This window comes from Mastigoproctus giganteus, chromosome 10, assembly GCF_048544385.1.
Source record: "Mastigoproctus giganteus isolate SK-2022 chromosome 10, ASM4854438v1, whole genome shotgun sequence".
NCBI lineage: Eukaryota > Metazoa > Arthropoda > Arachnida > Uropygi > Thelyphonidae > Mastigoproctus > Mastigoproctus giganteus.
The window spans coordinates 29,958,020-29,974,965 of record NC_143584.1 but is presented as its reverse complement, the minus strand read 5'-3'; the positions used below and the strand labels follow the sequence as shown (position 1 = coordinate 29,974,965).

The 16,946-nt window shown below is 37.4% G+C and overlaps 1 protein-coding gene across 1 annotated transcript in view; it reads right to left on the bottom strand.

Annotated features, from left to right (window-relative positions):
- The window catches only part of LOC150078926 (F-box only protein 31-like), a 94,584-nt gene that overhangs the window by 74,168 nt on the left and 3,470 nt on the right, over positions 1-16,946 (bottom strand). Inside the window, exon 2 of the mRNA XM_090382890.1 lies at positions 14,404-14,463. Coding sequence (XP_090239016.1) covers positions 14,404-14,463 — 60 coding nt within the window. The remainder of the gene's footprint in view (positions 1-14,403; positions 14,464-16,946) is intronic.

Below are 16,946 nucleotides of genomic sequence, written 5' to 3'. Positions count from 1 at the left end.
GGGGCAATGTGTAATGAAGCCACCTAGTAAAAAGAATGGAGTTGGTATCTGCATACTAAGGTTATCTAAGTCTGTTTCAGTATATACATGGGCCGAACGGGCTAGCCAGGTAGGTAAAGTGCCTGCCTGGCAACCCAAAGGCCACATCACAGGTTCGAATCCCGCCTCGGGCTTTGATCAGAGTAAAATGCAAAAACTTTGGGAGGTGCATTATGGCCACAGAAGCCGATGCGCCAACAACTAACAAAAAAAAAGTGTATATATGATTTGGTGGGAGATATAAGGAGACAAGATTGAATAAGATGTTATGAGCAATACACACTGCAACAGCCTCTAAGTGAGTATGTAAAGTAGTGTGGGTTTGGATGGAATTCTTGATTCCACTAAAATGGCAACATCTCTATGAGTTGTTTGTGTTGAATCTCTGTCTCATCTGTAGACTGTATAATTTTTTAATAGGAGATACTTCAGAAGTCAAGTTGGTTTCCCACAAACATATGCCTACTGGGTTATAACGAGTGATAAGTTTGTATATGTCTTCAATATTGCTATGTAGTTCTCTACAGTTCCATTGTAGGATGTGATCCATTATTTATTGACTATTTGCTTATATCTATCTTATATCAAATATTGTTTTTCATTGACTATTTGCTTATATCTATCTTATATCGAATATTGTTTTTCATTGACTATTTGCTTATATCTATCTTATATCGAATATTGTTTTTCATTGACTATTTGCTTATATCTATCTTATATCGAATATTGTTTTTCATTGACTATTTGCTTATATCGATCACTTTTGCATCTATCTTTTTTTTTTTTTTTTTTTAGAAAAAATGGGTGTCCTGTATCCATGTCATATAATTCAAGCAATTCTTCTTCATTGGTTGTGTTATTATTATTATTATTATTAGCCATATGGTACAAGGAAGCCTGAGGCTTATGCTGCACCAGCCAAAAAAAAAAAAAAAAAATTCCCGAGTAACCCCCTGTGTGTGTGTGTGTGTGTGTGTGAGTGAGAGAGAGAGAAGTAGAAAACATCACCAAGAAAGAGAAGAATGATGATATCCAGCTCAGGACCCTGGGTTTGCCAAGCCCATACTCACCAGATGTGAGCCCCCGGGGTTATTATTGCAATCCATCATCTGTGTTGGAGAAGAGTTTTTTTTTATACTTTAGTAGGAGTTAGTTCTTTCTGTTCCTGTGCATTTTAAGCTACTAGAGGAGTGGAAGTGGATGAGACTGGATTTGGAGTATTAATAATATCAGTTGGGATGCTAACTGGTGTACTGGTTGCTTTGCTGATTTTAGTTTGAGGTTTTCTAGTGGTTAATAGCGCAGCTTTAACCCAGTTAGCAAGAGAGGCATTGGGCAGTATTAATACATCTGTTTGAGTTGCTGTTGAACGAGAGCTTCAAGTATGCAACACATACTTGAATGATAAGGCATGGTCAACATAACTTGTCTGCATACCTCAAGATATGTGACTTTGTCCTATTTTCTGTTTTTGAATTTTCTTTTCAGTTTTCCACATTTCATATGATTTAGAAAAAGAGAGGGGGGGGGTGGCTTCCTTTGCAGTAGGACCATATAGGGATTGAGGCTGAACAATCTTCTTGTGTATGCTCCTTGGAACCACAAATAGGACAAATGGCATCATCTCTACACGCCTGCTGGGAATGGTCATATTTCTGGAATTTAAAACAACACGTATGGGATTTGGGATGCAAGGCCAAATTCAGCAGTTTAAATAGCCAACTTTTACTGAAGATGGAAAATCTGGTTTATTTGCTTGTTCCATGAAAACCCCCTCAAAATCAATGACACTACTTTTCATCTCTGCCTGCGGCTGCTGTTAACCTATTAGTCTGTGTATCCCCCCCTCCCAAGATAGCAGTTTTCTGACCCACCTAAAACTGCCTTGATGGCATCCGTAAATATTTTTGCACACCTTTCTATTTTGTGTACCTATTAATAAGCACAGACTATGCTGAGAAAAATTCTGCCATATAAACCTTGCACAGACTCTCCAGGAACAAATTGATGGACAAGACTCTCATCACATACTCCTCCCCCCAATGTGTCTGAGCAGGATTGCACACACTTTCAATCCTAACTCAACTATTTCTCAACATTGCCCCTTTGTTGAGTAAATCTTGTTACCTGATCTACTTGTTGAGTAGATCTACTTTTAATATCATCACCTTTTGTGCCTTTAAAATATGGTAGCTGTTCTACAATATTATCAAGTTTTTCCCCAAGCAAATATACCCAGATCCTATTCGACCTATCCTTTTTACAAAGCACATATTGTATTTCCCTGAAAATTGAGCCCCAACAATAGCCACTTCCTGTGGAATCAGCAAACTCTGCCAGGAAGATTGTGTTGCATGAGTGAAGCTCCAATATTGCGCTGGGTGGATGTGCACTTGAAAGGCCCCCTTTGTTCTTTTTGTGGGTATCTACCCTGTTCACTGAGCTCTCCTATAACAGCTGACTTGGCACCTAAGATCTTCACACATAAATAACTTTTTTTTCCCCCTGTTTATACTCCGACACTACAACCAAGTCAGTAGAGTTTACAATAAATCGCCAATACAAATATTTATTGTATTTAGTAGTCATGGGCTTGAACCCCAGTCCACTCAAGGAACACGTGCTATGCACTCTCGCTCCTGACCACTGGGCTACGTCCTACAATGAAAGCACAAGGACATTCCCCTTGGCCATATCATGACCCACTACAGATAACTGCAAAAAGGCTGCAACAAGTATTACAATAAGCACAGCTATGATTCACAAGAGAACTACCCTCAACAGTTCTCTTCTGAACCAAAGCATTCCCACTACTTTGAGCTTTTTTCTTTGCTGCTCTTGTTTGAAGCATGATTCTTGTATAAATTTAATTTAAAATTAAAGTTACTTCACAAGCTAAGTAAGAATATAATGCACACGATTACTAGATTATGTTACATATTATGTGCTACACTATTTTGCTACCAAGCTACATTTTATATTATACTATATAATTATGTTCATAATGTTATTAACTTAGTTTACAGCCTTAGTAAAACCTCTTATAATAGTAATTACAATCCTATTGAACCATAAAAAGGAATGTGAAATAGCAATATGAAAATAAATCTAAAACGTTGATGGGGATTAACACTGACAATGGCAGCCAAATTCCCCTAACTTTGACTCCCATTTTTATGCAAGTATGGAGATCAAGTAAGAAACAATTTAGCATTAGCAGAGACATATGATGCAAGAAAGCAAGCTTATACAGCATCAGCCAAAAAAAAAATATATAAAAAAACCCTTCCCATTTCACAAATCCATTCGCTCCAAACATTTATCCACTTCTTCCTTGAATTTATTTAAGCATCAACTTCCATAATGACAGATGGAAGTTTGTTCCAGCAATCAACTACCCGCTGGCTATAGGCAAATTTCTGCATGTCTATTCTACAAATCTCTTTCCTCAATATGAGTTTATGCCCCCTTTAGGTTTCTAATCTGAGCAAGAGGAAGAATCCCATCAGCATTGAGCCTGCTCATCCATTCGAGGCCTTATACACCTCAATCAGATCACCTCGTAAGTGCCTAGTCTCCAGACGCTGTAATTTGCAGAACTTAACCCTTTCTTCATAAGAGCACCCCCTTTGTTCTCCTTACTAGCCTTCTTGCCCTTCTCTGTATTCGTTCTAGCAACTCTACATCCTTCCTAAAATGAGCCTTCCAGAGCTGTATGCAGTACTCAAGTTGTGGCCTGACCATTGCCATATACAAGGGGATAATCACCTCCTTATCCCTGCTAGCAAAATTCCTGTATATTATTGACAAGACCCCATGACCACAGGTACTATTGAAATACTTTGATAATACCAACAAAATATATTTTCCTATATCTATAAAGAATTTCTATTTCAATATTCGCATACAATATTTTATGTCCTGCTTGTTCATCTTGAATGTTTTACAGTTTTAAACTACTCAACTCAACTCATGTGCTTTTTAAGTTTCCAACAACACAATAGCATTATATTTGAAAAAATTCAAAGATCCTACAATATCATACAGGTAATTCTCAGTGAATGGGTGAATTCACTGAGAATTTATTAGGGGATTTATTAGGTACATCGGCATCTGTGGCCATAGTGCACCAAAGGTCCGCTGTAAACTGAAAATTTTACACCATTGGTTTAAAGATTAGATCACCTTTATCCCCATTGAGCATTCATGACATGAAATGTCTAGTATTTGACATATAATTAAAGAGCAAAAATGTTATATAGATACATATCAACTACCCAGGTCACATTAGTAGTTGACATATATCTACTACCAACTTTGGTTACATTGGTAGTTGATATATATCTATATAACAAAATTTTTGCTCTTTAATCATGTCAAGTACTGGACTTTTCATGTCACAAGTACTAACAACAAATGCATTTTTGGATTAAATTAAAAAAAATAATAATTTGATCCCAAAATGCACCCCTTTCCAGAAGAGTGTAATGCTGATGCTGCAGATAGCAAAGCAATAGACACAAACAAGTCTACTAGGATTAAGAAAGGAACTGTTGGATATGCAGTCCATGGTACAAAACATACTCAACCTGAAGAACTTTTTTCAGTGTTAGCACATAAGATTTCAAGCAAGATATTAGCAATCTGACATGCGATGCATGTTCACAGGTTTACTCTAGTGGCAATGTCATAGAGGTAGATATTTTACTTCAGTCAAAGTCAGAGTTAAATCAATGCATCCAGCTTGACAGTGTAGTAATTTTGCCACAGCTAAACTAGATATGATGTTTGATTCCCATCTGAGATTGGACTTCTTAAAGGCTACTTGAATTAGGATTCAAGTAGCCTTGGAATTAGTCTACAACAAGTGGAGCAAGTAGGCTCCCCATGATTATTTGTATTTTACAGTTACACAAGATGCAAACTATATATCAAAATATAATACACAATAAAACACATGCACTAGAAATACTATAAAACCTGGTGCACTGTGGCCTGAATGGCCACTTCACCAAAATTCACAAGAACAAGGATGAAATTCATTATGGGAACTGCTGGGAGGATAGCCTTAAAAAAAAAAAAAAAAAAACACCAATGAAGAAGTTTAAAGTAAATTGGCATCACAAAGTGACTTTAGAGGGGATGAGCATAAATATAAACTATTGGGGGAAAACAAAAAGACTAGACTTTGAAAGTTAATTTTTCAGTGCATTTGTCAATCACTGTAATAAACTACCTACCTGAGATTGACAGTGTGTTGAGGTTTGAGGGGGCAACTAGATTTTTTTTGGCTTCATGAAGTGATTCATGATGTAAGATGCAATGCAATGATGCCCCTTTTATAAGTTTTCTAAAAAAAAGTATATAAAAGGACCATTGTTTTGTCATAACAAGCCATAATAGTCTTCAGGAATATAGGAATATTTTTAACTAACATACAGTTAGTGTGAAGCATCATTTTGTACAGCACCATAAATTAAACTAAATGGAGTTGGCATCAAATGGCATTTTATATCTCATATTGTGAATCCCTTCACAATGAGTTGGCCTACTCGTGCACTTCCCAAACTGCTATTTATTCTCAGTTGGGTGCCACTTAGTCAGCAATGTTTGTCTGGGGTACTGTGAGTGGGCAGGCTTCTTGTTGTTTGGTTTTTAGGAGCATTAGCAACAAAGCCATATTGCTCCAGGATATGCGGTGGTCATTCCCTGACCTTTCCACATCCTCCGTATTTGGTGGTGATGGGCTTGAACCCATCACCACCAAAGGGGCTTAGAGGGGAACAGGTATCCTGTGTGTTATCAGACACTCAGCCTAAAACACTGATGGATCCAATATCTCTCTATTACAGAAGATTTAGGAGAAGTCCGGTTGGCCTGCCTCCCTAAAATCCACTCATGCACACCTTCTCGATGGTAAGCCCTGTTACGTCACTTAGGTGGCAACGAACGTGTAGAGTGGTTCTCTTCAAGACGCCTGGTCAGCGTGAAGAGGAAAAGACCAAACCCTCCAGCAATGAGAGCACAACAATACAAATGGCCCTCAGTCCCCAGCAGCTTTCACTCTCCCTCTTACGGCAGCGAGAGGATCAGAGTGGAAGCAGAGGGTGCTAAGAATCTCTGGGTACGACCAGGCTGCCATGCACGGAAATTGAACCTGGCATGTTATAACGTACGATCACTCATCGGTGAAGACAGGATATTAGAGCTGGAAAAGGAATTAGAAAATGTGAATTGGAATATCATTGGTTTGGCTGAAACAAGAAGAAGAAATGAATCACTTATAAGTTTATCAAGTGGAAATCTCCTGTACACTAATGGAAACAGTGAAAGGAGTGAAGGTGGAGTTGGGTTTCTGGTCCATAAAGATTTTAAAAACAACATTTTGGAATTCAAAAGTACATCACCAAGGGTGTCAAGACTAATACTCAAGATTTCTAAGAGGTACAAGCTAAAGATTATAATGATTTATGCACCAACATCGAGCCATGATGATGAAGAGGTTGAAGAAATGTACACTGAAATTGAGAGTCTTCTAGATGAGCAGAAAACCCACTACACTATTATTATGGGGGACTTCAATGCTAAGGTTGGAAAAAGGCAAAACAGCGCAGAAAGAGGAACTATAGGAAATTTTGGAATTGGTGAAAGAAATAAAAGAGGTGAAAGACTTGTGGAATTTGCAGAATCTCAAGGAATGTCAGTAATGAACACTTTTTTCAAGAAAAGGGTGAACAGAAAGTGGACATGGAAGAGTCCAAATGGATTAACAACTAATGAAATCGACTTCATCCTCACTAACAGAAGATATATTGTGAATGATGTTACCGTCCTGAATAAGGTAAATGTTGGAAGTGATCACAGAATGGTAAGATGTACACTTGATATAGATGTAGGAAAGGAAAAAACTGACTCGAGTAAATAATACAAAGGTCTTTGAAATAACAGAGGAGGAGAAAAAGCAGTATGTACTGGAACTTAAGAACAAGTTTGAGCTTCTGCAGACTGCTCAGGACCAAGATATCGACGAGGAATATTACAACTTTCTGAAAGTGATAAAGCCCAAGAAACCTATAGGGAAACAAAAATCCAAAGAAGAAAAAATTAGTCAAGAAACACTTGTCATGATGAACCAAAGACGACAAATGAAGAGCAAGAAAAACACTGACAGGGAGAAAATTGAGTATACTGAGTTATGCAAAGCCATTAGAAAGAGACTCAGAGAGGACATAAGAAGATTTAACACAAGAAAAGTAGAACAAGCATTAAGGGAAAACAAAGGATTTAAATCAGCAGCCATGAGCAGTAATACAGAAAGACAAATGATACTGAAACTGAAGAATAGCGATGGTTTACTTATAAATAGCAGAGAAGGCATAATTCAAATAGCAGAAGACTACTATAGAGAATTATACAAGGAGCGAGGTGATACCAGCAGTGGGGAAGATGGATTGCAAAGTAGCAACACATACGACATACCCGATATTCTTCCTGATGAGGTAGAACATGCATTGAAGAAAATGAAGAATCGGAAAGCCCCGGGGGAAGATGAAGTTACTGTAGAGTTGTTAAAATTGGGAGGAAGAGACATAACACAAAAACTGGCAAGGCTCTTCACAAAGTGCATTAGAAAAGGTGTGATGCCTAAGCAGTGGAATAATGCAATCATAGTTTTGCTGCATAAGAAAGGAGATAAATCAGAAATTGGAAATTATAGACCAATTAGCTTGTTATCCCATATCTACAAGTTGTTCACAAGGGTCATTACTAACAGATTAGAAAGAATACTTGATGAGAATCAACCGAAAGAGCAAGCTGGCTTTAGGACAGGATTCTCAACTATGGATCACCTTCACGTAATATCACAGCTAATGGAGAAAGCAAATGAATATAAAACACCATTATGCCTGGCATTTGTGGATTATGAAAAGGCATTTGACTCTATACAACATAAGGCAATGTTTCAGGCACTGGAAAGACAAGGCATAGATACTCCATATATTATGATTTTGAAGAAAATATATGAGAGTGCTACATCCTTTATTAGACTAGACAAAGACAGTAGCAAATTTAAAATCGAGAAAGGAGTTCGACAAGGAGACACTATCTCCGAAGCTGTTTACTGCTGCCCTTGAGGAAGCTTTCAGAAGATTAGACTGGTCGCAGAAAGGAGTCAATGTGAACGGAGAGTACCTAAACCATTTACGATTTGCAGATGACATTGTGGTCATAAGCCACGATCCCAAAGAATTAGAGGAAAATCTTAATCAGTTATGCACAGTTAGTAAGGATTTTGGACTAAAGATGAATATGGCTAAAACAAAAGTAATGATGAACAAGTATGCCACGGAAAGGGAAATAATGATTGAAGGAGCAGTAATTGAAAAGGTGGAGTCATATACTTATCTGGGACAAGTTATTAGCTGGAATAATGATAAATGGCTGGAAGTCAAGAGAAGAATAAATTTTGGATGGATAGCATTCAGGAAATATAGTCACATACTGAAGAGCAATATCCCAGTTTGTCTGAAACGTAAAATAATGAATCAATGTATACTCCCCACCATGACTTATGGAAGTGAAACTTGGGCACTCACCAAAAGAATGGAAGAGAAGCTACGAACTACACAGCGAAGAATGGAACGAATTATATTGGGAATCAGACTGTTAGATAAGAAGAGAAACACATGGATTAGGCAGCAAACTCAAGTAAAGGACATTCTTATCAAAACTAAAGAACTAAAATGGTCTTGGGCAGGACACATAGCTCGAAGACATGATGACAGATGGACTAAGAAAATAACAGAATGGTACCCAAGAGGAGCTAGAAGAAAACCTGGAAGACAAAGGCGGAGATGGATAAATGAAATTCATGAGTTTTTGAGTAGTAAATGGATGGCCAGTGCTCAAAACAGAAAGAACTGGAAAGTTGCTGGAGAGGCCTTCATCCTGCAGTGGATTGAAAATGGCTGATGATGATGATGGGTTTGAACCCCGGTCTAATCAAGAAGCGTGTGCTATGCACTGCTGCTCCTTCCCACCCAGCTACGGAGGCACCGAGTGGGCACGCACCCTGAGTGTAAGAGCTGACAATGCAGTTGAGACTTAACTCTATGATGATGCTATGCACTATCATTATAGTTATATACATTTCCTGCAGCTCAAGGCATCCTGCCTAACTTATTACACATTGCAACTGCCTATGTAATTAATTTAAACTGGGTTGTCAGCTATCATTGGGTACTAGTTTATCCACAGACAAGGAGATGCTATCACTGAAACAGTGCTATCTAAGTGATGACAGTCCACTAAAAATAATTAACAATATACTACTCGGAGGAGAAGTTTTATTCATTTAAAGAGTAGGGCAACTTGCTGTGAAGTGTTCCACAATGAGGTGCAACAAAATGATGCTCCTCGTGCAACCTATGTTTGCTTTATATTGTCACAACTATGTATAAAATGAAACCATGCAATAACTGTATGATATTTATTTCCATTCATTCTTAAAAATAACAAATATTAAAGAATATATTTTTAAAATGTAGGTAGAATTATGGATGAAATAGGAAATCAGAAGAAAACACTATTGGGTAACAACTATGTTTACAGTTCTGCTACTCTTGATGTAGTACTTTTTTTTTTTTTTAGGAGCATTAGCAACTAAGGCCATATTGCTCCAGGGATATGTGGTGGTCATTCCCTGACAGACCTTTCCGCATCTTCCGTATTTGGTGGTCATGGGCTTGAACCCTGGTCTAATCAAGAAGTGTGTGCTACGCACTGCTGCTCCTGCCAACCTGGCTACAGAGGTGCACGATGATGTAGTACTAGTTGATCTTTTGCCCAGTTAGATGCACGCCCCCCCCTTTTTTTTTCTAGTTACCAAGTAATAAAGAATTCCAGGTGTGCAGGTTTCATTACACCTGGAATCCTCTTTCATTTGGTAACTTGGTTTCATTCTCTTTCATCACATCTGGAATATAATCTATTGTATCAGTAAACATTATGGTTAACAATTATTTAGTAATCATATTTATAAAAGTTGTTTTACAGAAAGTAATTTATAGGAATGAGTAATGCAAAAATATTGCATACATGCAACATTCTCATGAACATTACAATCAAAACCATTAACCTTAAATTGTGAGGGAAGTGAAAGCAGATGGATAATTCTTTTAAAACACTTAAAAATACCATTTGTAGAATTATTACACACAGCTTTGTATTAGGAACCCCCCCCCTCCAACTGTGACTTCATGTGTGGGGTCTGCCACTACAGCATTCAGTAAACTAGCAAAGAATAGGTCATGTCTCTGGCCTATCTGATTTCCAATAGGAGATTACTGCTAGACCTCATTAGCAGGTGAGGGTATCTCGGACACAGCTACCTTCATCCAGTATTCCTATACAGCAGGCCCTCGTTACAACGCAGTTCACTATAACACTGTTCTTATATTATAACCCATATCTCACTCTAACGCTGTCACAACTCACTATAATGCTCTTTTACCAGCGTACAGATTGAATTTTTGGCATATTTAACAAAAATGTTTCATCTGATGAAGTCGACAGCTTGAAAGTGAATAGCAAAGTTTCCCATGCTCAGTGAAATTTTCTCCTACACTAAATTGCACCATTGTGACTTGTTACGTAGTTCCGAGATCAACATTTAAAAAAAAAATGATCAAGTATATTGCTTGTAATATTTGCGTTATATGTATTTATCTGAAGTCTAGTCATCACTTGGTACAGTGTTAGACATTGTCCGTAACGGACAGTTTACTCGAACATTGTATCACAGTTACATTTTCGAAGATTAATAATGGCGGATAAGTATTAAAAAGGAACAACGTCTGGATGCAGTATGAAGCCTACTAAGGTAAGAAAAATACTGAATTTTAAAATTAAATTATACGTTTTGAAGCGAATCGATTCCGTTCAATGACAAGTGGATGTGTGCCATAATTTAGGACTGGCAGGTTCAACTGTAAGAACAATTACAAAAAATAAAGAATTAATTTTAGCAGCAGGAAAGACAGCTGTTCCACTGCAAGCAACTGGGCCGGCTATTACAAAGGGTACTAGGAAAGTTTTGCAATATGACGCAACAATGAATCACAGGAAGCTGCTTGTTGCTGCATGTTGAGACATGTTCATACGTGCATAGTAGCCGCCGCGCCAAGTCCATGGGCTCAGTTATTCATTAGTAGTGAGAGTGTAAAGTGCTTGCGATGGCATCGTGGTCACGAAATGAGATAAGGACAGTTTTGCGGTATAATTTCGTGCGTGGTTTAACTGTAGACCAGTGCTTAGAAGAAATGACTCTTGCACTAGATGATGATTGTCCACATCGTACAACGATATTCAGGTGGTATAGAGAATTCCAAAGGGGAAATTTCACTCTGGAGGATTCTGAGAGGCCGGGAAGGCCACGAACGTCAGTTACGGAGGAAAATTGCTGCTGTGAGGAAAATGCTTGACGAAAACAAAACAGGCGAGTGACCTACCAACAGATAGAGGATACTTTGGGCCTAAATGCACCAGCAATTCGTTCGATTCTGCAAGATCATTTGCATGTGAAGAAACTTTGTTCTCTCTGGGTGCTGCATCAACTGCCTGAAGAGCAGATGACACGACGCGTGACTTGGTGCCGGGAGATGTTAAAAAAGTTTGATAAGGGACAATCTCGGTATGTGAACAACATCGTGACAGGTGACGAGACTTGGCTGTACTTTTACAATCTGCCAACCAAGGCTCAAAACAAAGTTTGGGTGTTTGATGATGACGACACACCCGTAATTGTCAGAAAATCCCGATCTGTAAAGAAGAAAATGATAGCTGTATTTTTCAAATCGAGTGGAATTGTGGAACGTGTCGTTTTGGACACGCAGAAGACAGTCATAGCTAAGTGGTATACTGAACAATGCCTGCCTAAAGTCATTGGATCTATGAAGAACCTGTGGCCAAAGTCAAGAATGGACACCTGGTACCTCCATCATGAAAGTGCTCCAACTCACCGCACCAAAGCCTGCACCGAATATTTGACCACGACAGGACTGAAACTTCTCGAGCACCCTCCCTACAGTCCAGACCTTGCTCCCTGCGACTTTGCACTATTCCCGCATGTGAAAATGAAGCTAAAAGGGAGGCGGTTTTCCAGTGATGAGGACCTTCTACGGGCTTGGGACAGCGAGTGTGCTTTACTCCCTAGTGAAACTTGGCAGAACTGGTTTAAAGATTGGTTTCGGAGGATGGAGAGGTGTATTGAATGTAGAGGAAATTACTTTGAAAAAATTAAATAAACAAAGCTGTATTGCAAAACTTTCCTAGTACCCTTTGTATAATTGAAATGGAGAGACTTTTAAATAATTTTACTGAAGATAATATCCAACGCAAAACTCCGTTTAGTTAAATATTATTAAAGAAAAAGCGATTAGCCTATATGATGATCTGAAGAAAGCTCACCTAAAAAAAAAAAAAACATGCCAAGCTTCAAAGTAGTGAAGGATCGGTTGATTTTATTGTTGGGTGGTAATGCTGTGGGTATTTTAAAGTAAAACCCCTTTTATTTTACTAAGAAGACAGCCAAAGTACAACCCAAAATTGACCAAAGTTACGAAAACTTGACAGCCCAGGGCCATCGGATTAATAAATTCATGATTTTAATTGGAATTTTAAGTTTAATTTTGATACGTAATGTAGTTACTAACCACATAATTATATACGTATGTAACAGAGAATATTTTATATGTACAGATTTTTAATATTAAATATTTTGACCGACATTTGTGCATCTTTTCGCTACCGTTTATTATTGATTAGGAAATATCCAATGGGCATAGACTGCAACTCACAAATACATATGTTACATTACGGGAATATGGTGCTCGCTTAGTGCTCGGTTTTTCGGAAACGAATTATCAGCATTAAGTGGGGGTCACCTGTATAGCCCCATTTGATGTGTATCAAGAGTGAACCAACCATGAAAGAATCAATAGCTACAAGTTTCATACAGATCTGCCATCCATTGTTGACCAAAGAGGCAAATGTAGGCTCCAATGTACTGTCCAGTAGAACAGACATGCCACATTATAGCAATTCACAATGCAAATCAACATGGGTGTCAAACGTATTTCAAAGTGGACTATGCATCAGATACTAGCACATTTGAGCCATGCAGCCAATAGCTCACCCAAATACCACTGCTGAAGATCCATTACAAGCAAATGCACCTACAGTAAACCCAGGAGCATACCTATTGGAACAGGTTTCCTGGTCAGATGAATCACATTTCCATTGCACCACACAGACAGAACGGTGAAGAATACTCAACATGAGATTCAAATTCTGCTGCACAATAGGGGATTTTTACAGGGAAACCATAATGGCTTGGAGCATGTTCAGATGGAAAACTCTAGGTCTCATGGCAACTATTGATCTGGCTGGCTGGAGACTCATGTTCACTCCTGTCCATTTGCGTCTGTTTATAGTGAGTGAAGACTGTCTTCTCAGACCACCAAAGCATCTTTCACAAAGATAATGCTCCATGTCATAGGGCTGTGATCATATTAAACTGGTTCAAAGGGAATTCCATCAAGTTCTCCATCCTCACATGACCACCAAATTCACTCAATCTCACCTCAATTTGAATATATATGAAATGAGCTGTTCAATGCCTGGAATCAGTATCACTGAACACCCAGCAGCTGTGGGATTATCAGGATTACCACACTTATGGACACTCCACAGCACATTACGGAGTTTATGCTGCAACATATCAGACTATGCTACATGGTAAGGATGATGTGCAAACAAGGTACTGTAAAGCTATCTCAGTATATGTTAATTTTGTTGGATTTCTATTTGAATTAATTATCATTTTATAATTTCACTGAAAGAATGGCAGACAGCACGTGAATTTGTTAAAGGGCAATCTTGTCTGACCATTACAATTAAATGCTATGATGCAGTGACAAGGAACTGATGCAAAAAATAATTTTTACATTGTACACTTAGATTTTAGAAAAGCTTTTGATACTGTTCTACATAAAAGACTGCTGTAAAAAGAACTGGGAAAATTATGAGTGTGTATCTCCATACAAGTGTTTTTACAAGTGGGAAGTGTTTTTTTTTTTTTTTTTTTGTTGATGCTATATAAGCTGGCTTCCTGGAAATCATTTGACACTACCAATATTAGTTTTAATGATGAAAAAAAAAAAAAACAAAAAAACTTTCAAATCAAAATCCAAATCCTACTAAGCTAATCATTATCTATTACTATACTTGAGCATCTATTTAAATATAAGCTCCACTACACATGCAAGAATGGAGTCTACAAGTTGCTTTACAAACAATACTTACCAGTAACATAGATATCATGGTAGGAAAATCCACAGCTATGTGCTGCTGAGATTTTGAAATCTAAAATAAAATACTAAACTTCTTATCACAACAGCAAAATATTTAAATTTTAAATAACTTATAAAAGTAAATGGAACAACTGGAATCTATTTAAAAATGAATTTTTTATATCAAGGTTGATACCTCTTCTTCTGAAGATATAATCCAGGGAAAAGTTCTACTAAATTTTTTTTTTTTTTTTTCAAAAATAGATGAGTTTAAGGTAGAAATTGAATATACTCATCACAAAGCAGAATAAGTAGTCTTGTCCCACTATCTGAACAAAATTTCTATATATGCAGGCTGAGCATGTATGGAAATTATTTCAATACACCTTGGCTGTTTCGATGAAAATGGAAAAAAAAAAAAAGTCCTTGAGTGTTTAAAGATAGCTTCCAATTGCAATATACACACACTGGCCAAAAAATATGAACTTTTATTCAGTATCGAATTGGACTGCATTTGTTTCAATTATTGGTAAGTGTGTGGCACAGCATGGATTCTATAAGGTGTTTTAATGTGGTTTGGTCTAATTGTAACTATTCTTCCAGCAAAATATCGCGCAGCTGTGACAAAATTGAAGGAAGAGGACTTTGTTGCCAAATAGCTCTCTCCAGCATATCCCACACATTCTTGAGATCAAGTGAATATGGGTACCAGGTAAGATGATGGAAACCAGTATCATGTTCTCCAAACCATTCTAGCATGATACACTGTTGCATTATCATCCATCAAGTGACCATCACCTTTAGGATAAAAGTATAACATTGGTGTGTGCAGTAGATCTGATACAAAATTTAGGTACTCACTGGATGATATTTAACCTTCCACCAGTATCAAGACCCAGTTTGTGCTTCAAGATGCTTGGGTTGTCTTTAACAAGGCAAACAGAGTCCATTGTTTTGTGAGGTTCTCACCACACCTTCTGCCTACCATCAGCACAAAAACAAAGTGTATCGTGATTTGTCTGACCACATGACTTCCATTGTTCCACTGCCCAATCACACCATTCTCGGCGCCACTGCAAGTAGATTTTTCTCTGAAACAAGTGGCTTCCAAATAGGCAGGCAACTGCCAATACCCAATTCCTTCAATTTCCCATACAAAGTATAGAAATAGGGCAGTTCTGGGCTTGGTTGGAATCAGATGTTATTTTCTACACACTTGACGTCCCATTTTTCATACAGTCCTCCTTAGAGTATTATGACATTGTTTTTCAGCAACATTTACACCTTTGAGATGTGGAAGAACTACTTGCTTTCCAGGCATTAAAAACCTTTGATTGGATGCTTTTGGAGCACCACCAGTTATATCTTTTTCTTGAATCATGGCTCCTGCTAAACGTACACCCACGATAAGACTTTTTCAGTAAGATAGATCATGCGTTTTCCCATTCTGGCTTCAGATTACTAAGTCGAACAGCCTGGGTAGTCTTTATACTCGACATGGCAACACATCATCATCCCATGTCACAGTTTTCTTTGCAGCTATTTGCATTGATTAACATTTCTTCTGTCTGTGACTGTCTTAATACAAAGGTGCATATTTTTTTGGCCAGTGTGTGTATAATTGATTGCTAATATAAACAAAAAAGAAAAAGAGATCATATTTACTGCAAATATGATTATACAATAACATCTAAATAAGCTGATCATTGGCCAGAGGTCCTCTGACCATGATCATATTGAATATACCAATTAAATAATGTTAATTTGTATGTGGATAGGTAAGCTCATACCAAATGAAATATCTATATGGACCCCAGTGCAGATTTAAGTTGTTCTGGTTGGAACCATATTTTTCATTAAGTCACAATTTGCAACAACAGTATGCCTTTCTATATGAAATAAAATAACTAAAAAGGAATTCAATCCCTGCTGCTTCAAGGCCAAAATTTTACAAAGTACTTTCTGAATTAGCTGACTCACTGAATTCTCCAAAAAGGATGTGTCTTTAAGAGACATATCTTCTTAAAGTTATTGTCTTCTTAGAAGATATTTCCTTAGACGACAGTAGAATTTATGTTCCCAGCCATGAAATTTTCTCTAAGTTTCATCCCTTCCCCAACCAAAAAAAAAAAAAAAAAAAAAGGAATCTTTGTTCCTATGCAATTTTAATGCACTACATACAAAATTTGATCAAAATGTTTACTGAACTTTTTTCTTTTTTTTTCAAACCTTGAATGGTCTTATAATTCTTGGAATATAAGCAATAGACACATAGTAACAGCTAGGAAAAAAATGGGGAGATGAAAACCACCTAGGGAATTTCAAATTTTTTTCTTTAAATGTCTCCACCTTCTTTCACCAGGTTTTAAATTATGTACCAGACTAGGTGAAAGCTGCTTTGAGTAAAAAATTGTTTTTCTTGTTTATCACTTGTACTGAAAATGATGAAATGTGAACAATGTGGAACATAAAATGTTGTAAACTTGGAAAGTCAGTCACAGAAACACATGAAATGCTCATTACAGTTTAGAGAAATAATTACAAAACCTTTGACAC